Source organism: Haemaphysalis longicornis, unplaced genomic scaffold (genome assembly GCF_048455015.1).
Source record: "Haemaphysalis longicornis isolate Haplotype H1 unplaced genomic scaffold, Haemaphysalis longicornis Haplotype H1 scaffold_2, whole genome shotgun sequence".
Classification (NCBI taxonomy): Eukaryota; Metazoa; Arthropoda; class Arachnida; order Ixodida; family Ixodidae; genus Haemaphysalis; species Haemaphysalis longicornis.
In genome coordinates this window covers 124,018,658-124,036,435 of record NW_027526295.1, presented here as the reverse complement: position 1 = coordinate 124,036,435, position 17,778 = coordinate 124,018,658, and the positions used below count along the sequence as shown (strand labels likewise).

The following is a 17,778-nucleotide window of genomic DNA, read 5'->3' as shown; positions in this document are numbered from 1 at the left end:
ACCAACACTTGGCTGTGCATGCCATTTTGTTGACTGCCTTTTCAATGTTTGTGCTGCTTCCCAGTTGACTGCAACGCAAAAAATTGCTTCAATAAACCTTAATTGCTACAAGAACCTTGCCTCATTCTTGTCTACATGACTGTCATTCAAACTGCCGTCATACTAGATCATGGATACAGATTACAGAGCACAGAAGTTGGCTTAATATGAGCCACTACAAAGAAGGCAAGCTCATCTGACACTATAACATAATGCTACAACTTTAACAGACAATTAAGCATCCATTCCCCATACACTAGAATTCATGTCATGCTGCAAGAACAGAGGCTTCACTCACATTCATATACAACAGTCTTATTTTTTTTTATTCTTAACTCGTTTAAAAGCACCAGGTAGGAAAATACAGGAAACAAAGTGTGGTTCAAAAAACACTGCTCTGCTTAAGCTCATGCAAAAGTTTTCTTTGTTAGAACAACCTATAGTCACTTGCGCCGACAAACTAAAACCAATAAAATTGTTCAAACTTCGGTGCTCAACGGCACCACAATCTGGTGTGGAACGGGAAATGCCATAATACGCATGTTCAATACTTACATTAAAGAGTACTTTTTTGCGAGCACAGGAAGAAAAGGCAACAAATAAATGGAAAAAAAAAGAAAAAAAAAATATTTACACCAATGACACAGTGCGCCTCCTAAATAGAAGACCCACTACAGTCTACCAATCGACCATTCGCTTTCTCCATAACTACAGGAATATAAGCAAGCGCATCTGTACACTGGAAAAAAATCAAGAAGCCGAAAATGATGCGTACTGTTCCCAAAAGCACCCGAGTAGAATTAAAAGACGCATCACCACCCCTTGAATCGGAGAGTGAACAAATGTAAAAACGAGGAAAAACAAATGTTCGGCGCATGTCATCGCCTGAGCATCACAGTGCCAACAAAACGTGGCAAGTTCTTATAGCATAGGTGCTGGTGGAGGTGACGTCAGGATCCGATTCAGATCGGGCACGGGATCGTACATGGGTACCTGCTGCCCGGAGGTGTTGTAGACCGGTGAAAGCAGCGAACCGGGCTGACGCATTCCGCTGCCGTGCTGGCCGCCAGGAGAGGACACGCCAGGAGGTGTATGCAGTTGCTGACCACCCGGGAAAGTCGTACCAGGAGGTGCCAGCATTGCCGCTTGCGGTTGAAAGTTCGGGGGAGGGGTCCTCAGATTGGGAAAGGCAGGCGGCCCGTTGCCCCACGGCCGCCAGGGCGGCCCATTCATGGGAGGCGGCGGGGTGTTCCAGACGGGGGGCATGTACGGCGGGACACCAAACATTGGCGACGGGCAAGGCGGCGGAGGCACGTTTGGTCGGAACCGCGGGGTCGCTGGACTACGCTGCCAATGCGGCGGCGGCGGGCCCTGATTTGGAGGCCACTGAGCCGCCCTGGTGCCCTGAAACTGCCCGGGCCTCGGAGGCCCCTCAAAGCGAGGGCCCGCAGAACCGTTGGCGGGTCCCGGAACCTTCGCCGGCTGCTGCCTGCCCCGACCACCACCTCTCGATGGTCCGCCGCCCCTGCCCCTCCCCCTGGACCCCCGCTGTCCTCCCTCGGCGCTCTGGTCGCCGGAGGCTCCGCCGGCGCGCGCGTTGCGCAGCTGCTTGCGTGCCTCGCGCTCCTGCTCGTCGTCTGAGAAGTCCAGGTGCTCGGGCGGCGGCTCGACGTTGTTCTCCCACGAGGCGTCCGAGCCGCGCTGCTTCCGAACCTCGGACTCCAGCACGTACTGCGTCACGTCCGCGTGCAGCGGCGCGTACAGCACCACGTCGCCCGGCTTCAGCCCGTGCTCGCCGCTTAGCTCGTCGGCCGAGTTGAAGCGCACCGTGTAGTAGGGCGCCGCCACGGGTCCGAGGACGTCGAACACGCGCCCTAGCGCCGTGCCGTCGGCGCGGAACAGCACCGAGTCCAGGTCGAGCACGGGCTGGCCGGGCTCGCTCTCGACCACGAGCAGCCGGTCGACGGCGTGCCGCACGCGGCCGGCGGGCCGGAGTTCGGTGCGCGGCAGCGTGATGTGAAGGTCCTCGATGGGGGGCAGGTCGTCGATGTCCAGCTCCCCAGGGACCTTGATGCCGCGGTTGTACGCCGGCTTGCCGCTGCGCTCGGGCTTCTTGGTGGTCGGTGCGCCGTCCTCGTCCGAGACGTCGGAGTTGCACCGAGGCCCGCGGTTCCGGACGATGACGACGACGTCGTCGTCGGACGACGACGAGGAAGATTCGCTGTCGGATGTATAGGCGTCCTCCTGCCTGACCCGGTACGGAACGAGGCTCGCCTTGGCGCGTTTTGGTGGAGACGCCCCATTTGTGTCGCAAATGCTCGACACCAAGTGTCCGTTGGCGCGTTCCGGAGATACCACTATAACATCACCATCGTCAACGCTGTTTCCGACGTCATCTACAAGATTGCACACGATTTCCACCACGTCCGGCTCAACGGGCTGGTCACCTTTAGAAGTTCCGTCTGCGCCACTGTCTGGCGATGTTGACGTTTTGCCTGCTGAACTCGGTGAACCTCCAGGCGTGTGTGCGTCACTTACAGCAGCGACGTCTTCAACCTGCGAGTCCTCACTCGGAGCTTCGACTTCAACTGCCGGTAACTCGCCAACGGGCGCTGAGAGCTCGGGTGTCTTTAGGCGCACTGCTTCTATGTCACGAACCAGTACAGGCAGTACTCCCACGTCCGAAGAGTCTCCGCGTTCGCGGACTGGTGACGACGCCAAGTCCGACGTGTCCGCATTATGCGCGAACTCCAACTCACTGCTTCCTGAGCTAGTGACGGATGATCCCGACGTGTACGCCTTCAGCTTGTCCGACATGGTATCAGTGCTGGCTGCGTTGTTGTGCGGAGTAGGCGGCTTAGTTCCGTCGGTGCTTTGGTGTGGAAGCGGACGGGTGGCATCCGATGCGCGCGGAGACACGAAAACTGCCGCAGTTGAATCCATGGCTCGCGCAGTTGCGCTCCGCTATCTCCCCCACATCGGCAGAAGATAACCAAAACGTGTCAGGGTTACGTTGGCCAGCATGGGCACATTTTCGGCAACGCGGATGATGCAGTCGCTTTTGTTTGCAGCAACACACGTGGTTTGAACAAGGCATGGAAATGAACCCGCTCGGCTTAGCTTGGATGCGACTTTTGCTGGCTCTGAAAAGAAGCGTATTGGATTGATTTAGCATGCTTCTTGTTTCGGTTTGACTGCGTTGATAAACACCACGCAGGACGGAGAGTTTCATTCGAAATACATTCTTGGCGGTCGTTAAAGTTATCGTGGCGCACACTGCAGAATACAGATACTTAGTAAAGAAGCGGTCGCATCCATTTTAGGTGACAAACGGCTCGTCCTTTATAACGCCAAAGCTTCTTTCCCGTCGTTTTCCTTCATGCTATTTTAAACGAACTCTACACGAAGCAACGTTACTAGATTCGTTGACACGAAGTGCATTGCATTACTCCATGGGGTCGACAAAGTGCCAAGTAAACTCCGATATTCGGTCTCCAATCCCCTGTTAACGCTCGTTCGAAGAAAGGATGCGTAAAAAGTCACTTGCACAAATCGTTTGACTGCACTTGTAGCCCATATGCCACAACAGTTGCGTGAAATCATAACAGAATACAGCTTACGGCCTGTGGTCACGCGTTCGGCAATATTTATGCCGTACGTATTTAACAAATCATGGCAGTTATATTGATAAGACCAATCATCTCTTGACATTAGGGTCGCAATGCTGTGCGCACGTACTTTCAGCTAGTGTACACATAAAAAATAAGCAACGGTAGCAAAATGCAATCCATGTTCTTTAATTGTCTGCCAGTCCATGCAGAAAACTTTCAATGTTATGAATTCGTTGGGAGATTAAAAAAAAAAACTTGCTAGTACAAGCAGAATGCTGATATTAACGCACATGGTCTGGCTTATATGATAGCAGACAATTTTGGGAAAAGCAATTGTTAACGATTTCAAAAAGTTATCACACAGTACATGCGTGCCAGTGTCGTTTGGTGCTCTTCAAAATTAATAACTGCTTGTGTGCACATGCCCCGCACAGATACTACATTCAGTGGCGTATTTTATTGCCCATGCAAGTAAAGGAATTTACATGGCTGTATCAAAAATAAATAAAAAGCACCTTCCATTTACTCGAGTGTCTTTCCTTGCATTTATTTGTTTTTCATACGTGGAATCGCAAAGCCATCCATCGATGCAGATACAAGCAGGCAATGCCACAAGTACATAAGCATTCAGACTATGCACTGGTAGTCGGCCTCAATAAACGCTTTGGCCGAATGTTTGAAACTTTCTTTGGTAGCAATTGTCTTGCTGACCAGAACGCATTCACCCTGAAACGCAGTTCAGTACTGGCACTCTTCCTAGCCTACATGGACCACAGGAAACGCTGAAGGTGCACTTGCATACAGCAAGTGTGACAATGAAAGTCAGCAACAGGCATGGTACCATCGCTGGTTGGCTAGTGTAGCACCGATGTCAACTTTCTTGACGCCATTGTCCAGGCACCTTCATGCTATCCTCACTTCCTAGCCCAATGCAGCCAGCAGCAGGCAATGTAAAGCGACCGCAGTGGCACAGCGGCTTTAAAGGGACTCTGCAACACTACCGATAAACACTCACTCTTTCCTTCGTGTCTGGAAGCATTGTCAAAGCTACATGTTATCAACACCACGGAGTGGCATTGCACGAGTTGCTTGTCGCAGCAGAACTATCCGCCCTGCATTTCTGCTTTTCTATTTGCTTTGTGGCTTTTTAACACGAAAGTGTTTTATTCCTGGATACACGAAGATTTCGCTGACGTCATATCCATCACGGAAGTGATGCCAGTACAACGAAGCAAGCGGCCTGTAAAGGGTGCACCCCTGCACACAGGGTCTTCTTGCGGGGAAGCAACCATTAGTACTTAAGAGCAAGGTATACTTATAGGTTGTTCGTTTTAGGGTTTTATGTCTGAACACGAAAGTGTTTTATGCCGTGACACCCCAAGGTTTCACTGATGTCATACCCGTCATGGAAATGACGACAGTACACCTTTCCCTAAGCGACCCGCCAGCAGGCCGTCACTCGTCAAGCACACCCACAAGACAGCCACCGACCCACAAATTACGCTCAGCTGCAGATTTCGCCGCAAATTTCACTTTCGTGTTTTACCGATTCCTATGACAGAGGAATCAACGAGCCTTTTTTTAAAGTAGCTATCGAATTCGTTTATTGCTGCAGCAGAAAGGAACAGGCGAATAGCCGCAACATTGCTGTAAAGACGTAATTCGATCGCTCAAAGGACGCCAAGCCTTGGGAGAGACAGAAATATCTTTTGAACCGCTTTTAAAGTGATCTGATGGGCGCAGAGCAGTACTTTTTGGCTAGGGTGCTTTGTGAACCAGTTTGTCGACTATGTTCTGAAAGCACTTAAGATTTTTTTAGTTGAAAAAAGGTGTTGCAGGTTCCCCTTAATGCAACCATATAAATGTGCTTTCAGTTTCCACTGTAAGCCAATGCTCCGTTTCACGACTGTAGCAACTGTTCCACCTTTGCTGCGATAACAGTGAGAACTATAAAGCAGACATAATTGCCCATTATGTCTGCTTTATGTGAATCATGAGGAAAGTGTTTTAGAGATCAGTAGTAACGACAGGGCACCTGAAGAGCACAACTTCCTTGCTGCACTGCCTTCGGGCTGCTGTCATTTGCTGCATCACAGTGACAACATTCTATATAATGTGGCACAGCACTTGGCTCTCCAAGACTGCCCGCTATAAGTTTAATAGTTTGTGGTCTATACACAGACCACACTCGCTCTACCTCACGAAGAACCAGGGGCCAAAAAAAACTATAATGCTTTATTTCTCAACAAATTTCTAAAACAGACAAAAATAAAACTTTATGCCTAGCATTGTGTATAAATTAGAACCTGCAAAATCGCTGACATACCAAAAATCCTTAACATCAAAGTCAAAACATGTCTGCAAGCCATTCATGCTTTCTTGCAAAGTGCATAAAGAGAAAGAGAGAAAGAGAGCAAAAAATTTCTGACAGACTTTTTAAACACAACTACTAAACAATAACGAGGTTTTGAAGACACCTAAAATAAGTCTGGCTTTCTTGCATCTGCATTGCTGTCTAGATTTAGATAACACATATCAACATTTGCAAAAAAAAAAGCTCTCGAAGCACAGACTCAACTACCACACTTGACAAGAGACCATTGTAAGGTCAATTTACTGAACAGAAAGACACGCGCACTCGTGACCCACGGCCAGTTCTGCCGTTGCCTGCAGCCTTGAACTCCACAGCTGTACCACCTTTGTAGGACAGCAGGCAACGTGAGGCGCTTGCTCTTCGTCTTCTGCTCTTGGTGTGTTCCAGCCAATTGGTGCGACTTCAATGCCGATGTCTGAATGGTTCTCCAGCTGATGGCTACCCGGGGACTTTCCCTTCGTTGCGTTGCTCTTCAAGTTCACACCAAATGAAAAGAGGAGGAGCCAGAACTGCACCCTTGGGCACACCAAAGGAAGGGTCGCAGCAGGTGCTCCTAGGTGGTGGTGCAATGCACCACAGGGGAGTGGTGGCCACTCTAAAAGACGACCAACAGCGTCTCAGAAAGGAGAAGATTGCAGAAATGGGGAGAGGGTAGTCCACGGGAGGAAACAGAGGTGGCAGGTGTGAGGAGGGGGGTGCTGTCAAAGTTCGTGTCGCTGCTGTGACTACTCGGGGGGCCTTCGTCAGGGGGCCCCGCCGGGCAGCACCTTGGCGCCCCTTGTAGCGGGTATGGACTGCTTGCCATACAGGGTGGCTGCGCGGCTGAGAAAGGCGCGTGTCATCTGCCGCACCACTTCGTCCAGGAACATCTGAGCCAGGTGCGAGTGCAGCCGTGAACGGAACTCAAACGACACCTGCGCCAGGGATGATCGACACAGGCACATGAATCAAGCTGTCCAATCAAAAGCACTTCTGGCAGGGCTGATAACACATCCACACTTTGTTTCTGCAACAAGGTTCTACTTGCGAGTATGAATACAGTAGCTCGTCATTGAATGCCAGTTGGGGACAGCCACACAGCATGTCAAATTTATCTGCAATGTCACGAGCTGTTTGTCACTCAGTCTTGTTTTTTACCTTGCCATCCAGTTGTAGCCCTAAGCAAAGCTGTAAATTTTCACGACACTTGTGAGTGTTTTGTTAAAACTTCTGCGAAGAAAAACCAACTGCACGGCACGAGAACAAATGATCTTAGTAAAGCTTTATAAGGCTTGCCAGCTTAGTGTGGTCCCACACCCTATTTTTGCAATGGAGTCCATGACAATAAACAGCTTGTTCAAACCTCTAAAATTATTGAGATGTTTACACATCCTGTTTTTGTGCAAGAATTACATGTCTGTTAAAGTGGGGCTTCCAGCTCTTCTCTCTTTTTTTCAAAATTAATGGAAACCTGAGCGTTTTAGACTAGAATAACCTCGACAAGGCCCTAAAACCACCGAAAACAGGACACAAAAAGGATGTTGCCTCCCACATGCTTTCATGGGAAATATAATGTAACAGTATTTAGCGTTCCATTGAAATTGTCAGTGCGGTGAACACACTCCATGTGTAAAGTACTGGCGCATAAGAAATCATGATTACTTCATAACGACAAAAAAGAAAAGCAGAACACTGTGCGTACTCTTTAGTGCACAAGGTACTTATTGCGCACGCATCATCTGTAAGATTAAACGCTGTTAAATCATGGCTTGCACATCCCAGCAAGGCTATAAGGAAAGCTAATATGTGCGGTGTATCATAGGTGGCCCCCCCTATCCTGTCCTACATCACGTGCACAACCCCACACCGACAAAGCATGCAAAGCAAGGGGGACAGGAGAAGTGCCCAAGGAAGGCCCCTTGAGCGGGGAGCGGCTGACGTGCCTTGAAGTCTAGCGTGCAGGTCTTGGGGTTGTCCTCAAGGCCAGGCTCAAAACTCCAGATGGTCTCCAGGTGGTTGAAGAGACGCCCGTCTGAGCACACCGACTGCACCAAACAAGAAGGGGTGAGGTTTGTACGCCGGTCACGAATGGCTACGACAGCCCTTTCAAAGGAAATGGGGTAGCAGCCAGCAGCACTTATGTGGCCACAAGGGGTCAGGGCTTTGGACGAGTGCAGTGACCATCTTTCTAATTCCAAGTCGAGTGTGACCCCAAGATATGAGGGAAGCTACTAAGACACCCCCACATTAATTGGCGTATTCATGGGAGGTTGTGGCCATTATTGCACCACGGTGGCCAATCCCGCTCTGGTGAGGGAGTACATTACCGGCAACGGTCGCCGGGGTCACGCCGCACGCCAAGCCCATTCTGCAATTCTATCAACACGCGGATTTAAAAAAAAAAATCCGGTGGGAACTGCTCGGCACCGGGATTTGAACCACGGTCCTTCTGCACGCGAGGCGGATGCTCTACCTCTACGCCACTGCTGCACCGAGATAACTGCAATGGGCATAGATAGGCTCGTGACGATTATGATGATGACTAAAACACCCCAAGTTGTGGAGGATAGCATCGTTGGTGATACCAGAAGCAGTGCGAAGTCTACTGTGCCACAATTCCATTATGCTGCACATCTTCGCGTTTGAGATCGGGAGCTTTCGTAAGTGACAAAGTCCAGTACTGCATAGGATGAACAATTCAGAACCGATTGGCATCTCGTCACATTAAAATCTTCGTTATCGTGCACCGCTGTATCACAATCAGGCCATGGGTTTGATTCCAGCCACAGTGGCTGGTTTCCTGACAGCACGTGAGAACCAAAAAACACGCATGTCAAGATTTCAAACACGCATTAAAGGCCCCTACGGAACCCAAATTGTAGCACAGGTGAAGCTTGAATTTGTAAAACCTAAAGACATTTTTTTTATAATTGAATCTAAATCAAAGATCTCAGATCTGTCGCACAATAGAGTGTTCAACAGTTCAGCAAGTAAAAAAACTGCTTCCCTGACCCTCTGTCAGCCTGCTGCTTCTAAACACCAGCCTTCCATCAACCCGCTCACCGTACCGCCTGCATGGACGCACCTCCGCCAATGAGGGGAGGAGGAGGAGGAGGGAGGGTGAAAAGGAGCAGTCAATGCTGCTGCGGACGGTGCCTCAGAATGCATTAATGCTTTGTTGCAAGCCCGAGGTGGCACCTTGCCATCTCATCCTGTCTTTGAAGGGGAGCACCTGTTCCATTCCTTCTGTCGTTAAGCTGCACCCAGTATGAGTGTACCCATTTGTCACTCACCCACACTGATTTTGTTTGGTCGACAATGTTTTCAACCTAATTGGATGTTTCCGGAAAGGACTTTGTGCCCAGTTAAATGCATGCATTGCCGAAGCATTTGGTTCGCCAACACACGAATGTGCATGTGATGTTGTCTGCTCCATCAACATTTGTGCTTTTGCTTTAGTTTATTCTGGAGCACAAGTTTGCGACAATAAAGTTTTGTTACTACAAAAGCGCTGCATAGTTTTTCACCACGCCACAATATTGCAGCAGCTTCCGTGTCCCAGTCTGAACTTCCCACCATAGGCGTGCGCAGAGTTCTCAATTTGGGAGGGCAAAGTCTTACCGCTGCGCCCCCCCCCCCCCCCCAGAGCAACTCCCGACCTCTTCTCACTGAAGGCCTTGCAGTGCGAACGCAGTGCAAAGAGGGATGGTTATAAAATTTTTATTTCAATGTGATGGAATTGCAACACACACAAAATGTTTCTGAGCAGAAATTTTACTTTCATGTGTTACATCGGCAAGGCATGGGGCAAATTTGGCGCCCCCTTCAGATGATTAGGGGGGGCGGCCGCCCCCCCTGCCCCCCCTGTGCGCACGCCTATGCTTCCCACCATAACCATGGCTCCATGCTGCCTTCACATTTGGCCATCAGGAGTTATTCGAAAGCAAGGAGTATCTCACTGCTGGTGGGAACAAGTTCGCCTTAATATATGATAATTACCCCTCACTTGAATGCATTCGGCAGGCACTCTTAGATAATGAATGCCTGCATACCTGCCAGGTTCGCCGGGATGGTATTAGGGATATCTGACCGAGGCTGGGATAGAAAAATTAGTAGCGAACAGAATGGAACACTTTACACGCATTTTAATTTAGTTTTAACAGAGCAGGAACTGAACTGTTTTGTCTAAGCTACTAACTAACAAGCTGAACCACTGGTCATTTGCTAAATTTTCGATGTGGCTGGCGCCGCCCATTTCAGGACGTCTTGGGAATACTGTCGTGGGCGACAATATTCGCTGCTGCGACACTTCGCCATAAGAATGCAACTGAGTGTTGTGTCGGGCATGGTTGCTGGGAACTGAGTGCAATTTTCCTTTGCTATGCGGAAGTGCCTCTCGCACTCAGCGTTTCTGTGGTACTACTGACCAGTTCAACTTGCGCGCATGACCGAATATGCTTGTAACACTCTTCACTGATAACGATGCCAATTGGTGCAGGATTAAATTGGATTGTCAGGTGGCTCCGGCGCAATTTGGCCAGACTGGGAAAAAGGTTTGGCCAAACACGGGCGCGTATTCGGGAGGTTTTTGTTTCGGTCGTACAATCGTACAAAACCATCAAAATTCGGGTGTCTCCCGGAGAATTAGCGAAACCTGGCAGGTATGATGAATGGCAGCCTACCACGGTCCCTGAAGAAGAAAGTCTATGACAGCTGCACCTGACTGGTTGGAGGCTCACTCAAAGGGTTCAACCTAAATCGAGGACGACTCAGCGAGCAATGGAGCGGAAGATGATAGGTGTAACATATTAAGGGACAATAAGAGAGTGGAGTGGGTCAGGGAACAAACGCGTGTTAAAGGAGTACTGACACGAAGTTTTGGTGTTACGTATTTTTCGCTGCTATGCGTGCCTACCAGCCCACTAATCATAGAATGACAGATTAGACGGTCGAGCGCAGCGTAAACATTCATTTATGGTGTCGTTTATTCGTGTCAGTTTCGGTTTCGACAAAACAAACGCCGAGCGGCTGCCATGATAGGAGGTATCACGTGACGTCACCATTCTTGCCATATTGCTGCCGCTCTGGAAGCGCACGCGAGCGAGCGCACGCGCACGCCCAGACCGGCTCAGGTCTTTGCCGTCCCCACAGGCCCGGGCAGCATGACGTCAGTCCCAAAACCATGACGTGTACACACGCCCGAGCAGCGTGCGCCAACCACAGCCAGCGCGTCGGCTTCGCCATGGGAGCCCCGACGTCGGCAGTTTGGGGCAAGTAGCAGATGATGTCATGTCGGTCCGCTCTGGGCTTTCTCGTGTGGGCGAAGATTAAAATGGATTTTAAATATGTTTCGCTGATCGGTTACTGTTGAAACTTGCTGGGAGATATCTCCTGATACAAAGGAAGCGTTCTACATAGTTATCTCAGCTTTGAAATTTCGTGTCAGTACTCCTTTAAGGACATATTAGTAGCAATTAAGAAGAAGAAATGGGTGTGGGTGGGGCATGTGATGTTTAGGCAAGATAACCGTTGGTCATTAAGCGTAACAGAGCGGATCCCTAGAGAAGGCAAGGGTGGCAGAGGGTGGCCGAAACTTAGATGGGCAGATGAGATCAAGAAGTTTGCGGGGGCAAATTGGTCGCAGTTAGCACAGTACCGGGATAATGGGAGATCTATGGGAGAGGCCTTTGCCCTGCAGTGGGCGTAGACAGGCTGACAATGACCCCTCCATCGCAACCGTCATTGCAATACCAATAAATGACGACCGTGCCCGTGTGCGCAGAGGCACAAGAGGGGCGGTGGGGTCACCTTGACGAGGGTGGGCCGCACGAGTGTGACGTGTGAGGTGTAGCTCTCGACGATGGGCGGGAAGCCGACCTGCATGAAGGCGGTGAGGGCCTTGGGCGAGCGGGCCGTCACCCGCGACTGGGTGCACCAGGGCACAAAGTCCCGGTAGAACTCCACCCGCGACACCACCTCAAACATCTGCTCGGCCGAGTACCTGCACGGTGGGCCATGGGTGAGCGGTGGCAGGCAGCAATCCACCCTGTGCGCAGCCTTTGCAGAGCGAGCTGCTCTTCAGCCCGCTGGCAAGGGTGGTCACGTCAACAGCTGCCTGCTTCCTAGTGACCACGGAGTAACAACAAGACAGGAGTTTGGGAAACGCCGCTTCCTAGGGTGGACAAACAATGTGACAAGGGTCTCGCTTAGGTTAAGCTAGCGGCATCTGAAGCAGGAGAAGAAACTGCCACTGAGGTTGGCCCATTACAGCACAGTTCTGGTCTGAATTGTGGCCGCTATCATTTCAGCTGCGAAGCTTTGCAGTCTGCGCTGGTTTTCGCTGCGACATTATCAGGTTACTCGTCCACAATAAAAACATTGATAGCCATATTTAAGATTCGTTATGAATGCAATTAGTGCTCTTGTTTCACAAATTGCAAATCACTTTCAATGCACTCGCTCTTCACATGCTGGAACCGAGAATATATTATCAGCAACATTTGGAACAGTGTTTTAGGTTGAGCAAAAAATCAACTGCACGACACACTAGTACAAAAAAATATTGATGTTAACTGATTATTCTGCATACAATAATTACTTTCCCCAAAGTTGTGTCAAGGAACTGGGATGAGGATAAGAATGTTTAAGTGTGAAGGAATTTGGGCTCACTTCGAATGATGCCAGCGGTGGGCATTGGGCTCAAATGAGCTCGAAGCACATTTGAAACGAATGCCATCATAAAACACACTGGTGCAGCAAAACATCAGCATTGGAGTCGAATGAAATTCAGTTAGAAGGCATTCGAGATACAGTGTAGCGAGGGTATAACGTATCACCACAGCCAATGATGTTCTGACCCTACAGGGACCCTACAGGGGCCACGAAAACAAAATACAAGTTTGGTTCACTAGAAAGACTGGTCTGCCTGATAACATAGCAATTTTATTGCAAGATTTGAACAGATAACTGATGTATTAAAGAAAACGCATCAACCAGTGGCGACTACCTAGTCACTTTCCAGCAACTTTTCTACGTCGTCACAGAATTTTGTTTGTGCAATTGGTGGCAGCCTGCCTAAACCATCGTCAAAACACGACTGGGTGACCGTAGTGGGGCCTCTAGGTTGGTTTATACGCAGCTCTTTATTGCCAATGTGCAGTTAACGCAAAGAAAAGTACGTTTTTAGTGCTTGCCCATAGCACATAGTGCGCAATTTGAGTTTTTCTATACTTCTGGCATTCTTTTGGTAAAAAATGTCTTGCCTTCTGTAGCTGCACTGGAGCAGAGTGAGGTACTGAAGCCTAGTCGTATTCAAATTGAACGAAGTTGTATTTTGTCTTGGTGGCTACTCTAAACGCCTCTCCCGTAACATACCTGCAGAAGACGCTATCATGGCAATGCATACGATATGTGGAAATTTGCTTGAACATTCAAGGACAGTTGGGGTAACCCTCACGGTTCAAACAATGGGCAATGCATTAAAAAAATGCACATTTCCCGAATCACTCCGTCCACACCGCAAACGCTACATATTTTACCTGGCAAACCAAAACAACCTGCCGGCATCATTGAAGCTTCATTTTTCAACAGCGAAAATTAGTTTGTTCGGGAAACGCAACTCTGTGCGTTTATTGTGGGGACATGCACAGACGCCCTGCGTACCAGCGTTTTGCTTAAAATTTCTTTTTTGGCAATCTTGGCGCAATATTTCTTACAATATTGAACCACGCAAGTGAAATTACACTATCGCTGTTCCAGCATTCATGCTTGGCACCTTAAAATGTTGCGGTCAAGAAAACACGCACGCTGATGAATACGGCAGGATGACGTGACAAAACTACTACTACTACGTCGCCGAAATGTTTTCCTTCGTTGCCAAATACGCAGATTCGTATTGCGCAAGAGGCGACAGGCAGCCAAGTGCGTTCCTCCGATGCGGCAGACGCACCTAACTAACAAGGCACAACTAACAAGTCACCGCCACACGTCAAGGGGCAGCGATGTACTCACCCTAGCAATTTCCGCTCGGCGTAGTGGAGTGTGTTGCCGCCAGTCGGGGGTTTGACGAGGCGAAAAAACGTCCGCACCCAGGCACTGCCGAGGTTGCCGATGCCTCCGCCGCCGACGTTGGGGCCGTGCGGCGGCGCTTCGCAGCCGGGGACCGCGTTCCGTGCCGACACCATGGCCAGGCCGCTGCGATGTAGGGCACGAAGTTCGAAATAATCGCCTCACGCGCGCCAGCGCGCGACCTTTCGCTCCAACCATGTACCGGATTGCCCGGCGCGGGACGATTGCAGGTGGCAGCGTATTCCCAAAACACAACAGAGGTACAATTCCCGCCTCACCGACAAGCGCCCCGCATATTTGGGAAGAGCAAGCGGAACTGGAAAAACCGAGTTTCATTCATTCAGTTGCGCGCCCGTCAGCTGACAGGGTCGCAGTAGTTTCGACCGACACGCTTTGCTTTGTATTTTTTCAAGGGTACTGCGTGGGTAAGGGCGAAGGTGGGGATGGCAGCAAGTCCAAAAATTAGCCAATCACTTCGTCAAAGTTTTGGGGGTAATGTATAAATTCAGGAAAATATAACACGCACCCAAACCCATTGCGATGGGCACATCTCGAGCAACGCAAAATCCCCAAGGCGGCCATCAGCCGGAGAGACCGCCTCGCATAAACTTTTTGTAAAGCAAAAATGTACTTCTAACGTAAAGTTTTTGTTAAATTAAAAAATAAATTTAAATTTTTGTGCTTATATATATTATTTGTAAAGTATTTTATACATTTTATAATTGTTATTGTGTGCGAGCCTGTCCTGGCCCTACAAAAAGAAAACAAAGGAGCCAAAATTTTTCCCTCGGTGGTGACCGTGCTAAAAACGCTCTCGTCCACATCTCTTCGCTCTGGGTGGATTTCGGTGCCCGCATTGCTATTCTCCGGTTTTTATTACGATGTTCACCGTGACGACATTGGGTTCCAGTGTCTCGTAGCGGTGGGTGTGCGGGGAATGGATGCGCACGAGACGGGCACGACGGACGATGCAGCGGAGATCGCCTCCATCAGCTGATCGACACCTCCGCACGTAAGCGTCCCGTTGCTCTCTTTCCGGGCCTGTTCGGACGTGTCCGCGGAAAACGATCTCGCGTTTTCAGCGGGTCGATGTCAACCGTTCGTGTGCGGTAATGGTAATGACGCACGGCTCGTATCTGCGAACTCTCCCTTGTGGTGCTTGCGAAACAGGCGCCACTGGCTCCAGTTCGATCGCAGCAAGTTCGTTTTCGTACACTACGCGAGTGATTCAGTTCCTGGCCAGCGTTATCGAACCCGTTAGCGCGTGTTTCACGATGCCGGAAAAGAGCACGCCCGAGCTGTGGCCAGCGGCGATAGCGTCTTCCTTTCTGTCAAGCTGCCCATCAGTGTCGCGCGATGTCCTTGCCCGTGTATACCTATGTGGACACAAGCGAAGAAGACGCGAGGCGCCTATTTTTAGCTGTTTGGCTGAAGCTTCGCTTAGGAGAGAAAGCTGCGTCCAACGATTCTGGAGCAGGCGCTCGGGCGAAACGTCTCTCCCGATTTGTAATGCACGCGTTTGTAGGGCATCTGTTGTCGCGCCTCTGCTGACCACGCGCGTTTTCCGCCGCGAACTGCGCTACGACGTCGCCGATTCCGCCGCTGCCACCACCTTCGCGCGGATCGCTGCGCTCGGAAGAACAGTTTCATCCAGTGCTGCGTTCCTTTTTCACCCTTTTCCGGCCCTCACGTAATGTCTGACTCGATCGAGTAATCGCAGCCCCGCGCGTTCGTTGAACGCGCATCCGTCCGTAACGGCGTTACGTCAGTGAACGGTAAGTGCGGCGCCCTTGATGGTAGAAGGGGGAAAAAATATGGACGCAAGAAAAAAAAAAAAAAAAAACGAATGGACGCGCGGTTGGTGGCACCACATGGACAGCTGTTTCAACAGCTGGTGCTAGATGGTGTCCCGCAAGGTCTGGTGCTGGGCCCGTCTCTGTTCATTTCGAAAAGCAGTGCGCACGCACGGGCCCGATTTCGTGGGCGGACACGAATTTCGCGGGGCGCTGCACGAGATGTCCCTTCACGCGACTGGGCTGAATTTCCACGAAAGCCTTGAGCCCTGGTTTTAATACAATGGTGCCTCTGTGCTGACGCCCCGCATGATGATGGCCTTGGAGTTGGGCGCGCTTGTGCGAGGATTCATTGACACTGGGTTTCAACAGACCGCGGAAATTTGAGGCGCGTTTGTTGCTAAGCGTGACCTGTGTGCTTTAGGCTCTTGGCGAATTTTTTTTCTTCCTTGTTTCGGTTAGGTGCTTGGCAGGCGGGCGTCTGGGTTAAAGAAACGGGAAACGCGAGGGCTTGTTCTGCTTTCAACCGAGCTTATTTACGACTTGTTGGTGCCAGCGCTGTTTCTGGGCTCTTCGCGCGCGTATATACAAACACAGGGCTGTCTACGCTGAATAGCGGGCCTCACCGCGTTCTGCGTTGACGTTTTCCTACTTGATGCTGTCTTTACTTTTCTTAAGCTTGTGTTCTACGCCTCTTTTATCTTTTTCATGACCTGTACTTTTGGTGTACCTCGTCCAATTGTGGGGGTGAACAATGGCAGTATCTGGGCGATTCCCACATTATTGCAAAAACATGTGGGTTTATCGACAGGGAAACGCGGATTGTAGCCGATATCTTTGCTTATCCACCTGTGACGACAAATCGTATCGCCTCATACGGCCATTGCATCACAGCATCTACCTTCTTATCATATCGTCCCTTACAAAGGCATACTGGCACACTTGGCACCCCAAGGTGTGCTTTTTTTTTTTTTGTAAAGGAGATTTGGAAAATAATGTCGACTTTTACACCCACTGCAGATGTTTTATATAATATCCCAAGGCAGATAAAGGAGGATTGATACCTTGATGCCTTCACGTGCCTGTAATACTGGTAAGACCTGTGTGTAAACATGGCCTGATGACTGATGGCAGTGATACCTGGCGCCTTTATGTTTGCAAAGTTACGTTTACTGCCTTTATTAATGGCCATGGTTCAAGCTTGTTTTACCTTTCCTCTCTTCGATGATATAGAAGCACGTGGGCAAGACTCATTCATTCGTTGATTGGGTTGACACTTCGTTTATCTTCCTGCCAAAAGTGGTACTGATAAGTAGATAAGATGGCCAGTGGTGTCTACATGCTATCTATCTAGGGCAAAAGGTCATTGGCAATAAAGTGGAAACTTCCATGTTTAACCAGTGATCTCAAATTTTTTTTGATTTTTTAGCAGAAACAAAGAAAAAAAACATGCTGAATGTTGCTGTGATGTCTGGTGCAGAAATGTGCCTCTTGCCGAAAGGAGGCTGGGTTGAAAAATAAAGAGGCGCATATCATTTCTAATAGCAGAGTCCTTCAATGCTTTACTGGTCACGAAACTTCGGCGCTCGTTTCATATAGGGACCGCGTGCGCCACTACAGGCGCCAGCGCCGCACGAAGGGCATCCAGCCGCTGCGCGTGCGGCGTATTGGCCAGCTCTTGGCGTGCAAACGCTCGCTGCTTTTGGTGTCTGCGCGCTGAATAAGTGTGTTTCTTTTTCGTAGTAGTTAGCGATGAATAGTCCAGTCATTGTGTATATCACCTGCCTTCACTGGGGTTTTATTTTTCGAAGTGAATTACCGGAGACTTCGGTCCCGAACGGCAACGGCTTCTTCTGCGTGCTCTGGCACGAGCGCTGTGCCGTCGTGTTTACGGATTTTTAAATCTCTATTGCTT

The 17,778-nt window shown here is 49.8% G+C and overlaps 3 protein-coding genes across 3 annotated transcripts in view; 1 reads left to right on the top strand and 2 right to left on the bottom strand.

Annotated features, from left to right (window-relative positions):
* Positions 1 to 249: 249 nt before the first annotated feature.
* Positions 250 to 3,137, bottom strand: LOC144169179 (uncharacterized). The gene has a single exon (XM_077698214.1). The coding sequence runs from the start codon at positions 2,980 to 2,982 to the stop codon at positions 961 to 963; it is 2,022 nt and encodes a 673-aa protein (XP_077554340.1). The 5' UTR covers positions 2,983 to 3,137; the 3' UTR covers positions 250 to 960.
* A 2,727-nt stretch (positions 3,138 to 5,864) lies between these two features.
* On the bottom strand, positions 5,865 to 14,691 carry LOC144169178 (coenzyme Q-binding protein COQ10 homolog B, mitochondrial). Its single transcript, XM_077698213.1, has 5 exons — positions 14,597 to 14,691; positions 14,014 to 14,196; positions 11,812 to 12,004; positions 7,947 to 8,048; positions 5,865 to 6,938 (listed from the first exon to the last, which is right to left on the bottom strand). Exons 1-5 carry the CDS (start codon positions 14,650 to 14,652, stop codon positions 6,768 to 6,770), a joined length of 705 nt encoding a protein of 234 aa, XP_077554339.1. The 5' UTR covers positions 14,653 to 14,691; the 3' UTR covers positions 5,865 to 6,767.
* Positions 14,692 to 14,804: 113 nt separating this feature from the next.
* Atg9 (autophagy-related protein 9) overlaps positions 14,805 to 17,778 on the top strand; it is a 46,913-nt gene continuing 43,939 nt past the window's right edge. The window contains exon 1 of the mRNA XM_077698212.1: positions 14,805 to 15,082. The gene's annotated coding sequence lies outside the window, so the exon portion shown is untranslated. The remainder of the gene's footprint in view (positions 15,083 to 17,778) is intronic.

Bases quoted from the DNA above. Each gene is read 5' to 3' on its own strand.
- LOC144169178 (XM_077698213.1), bottom strand. From the start codon at position 14,652: ATGGCCGCCTTGGGGATTTTGCGTTGCTCGAGATGTGCCCATCGCAAT. The intron at 8,049-11,811 runs GTGACCCCACCG...TGTTTGGTGCAG, and splicing joins TGCGGCCCACCCTCGTCAAG to TCGGTGTGCTCAGACGGGCG. The intron at 6,939-7,946 runs GCACGTCAGCCG...TCCCTGGCGCAG, and splicing joins CCTGCACGCTAGACTTCAAG to GTGTCGTTTGAGTTCCGTTC.
- LOC144169179 (XM_077698214.1), bottom strand. From the start codon at position 2,982: ATGGATTCAACTGCGGCAGTTTTCGTGTCTCCGCGCGCATCGGATGCC.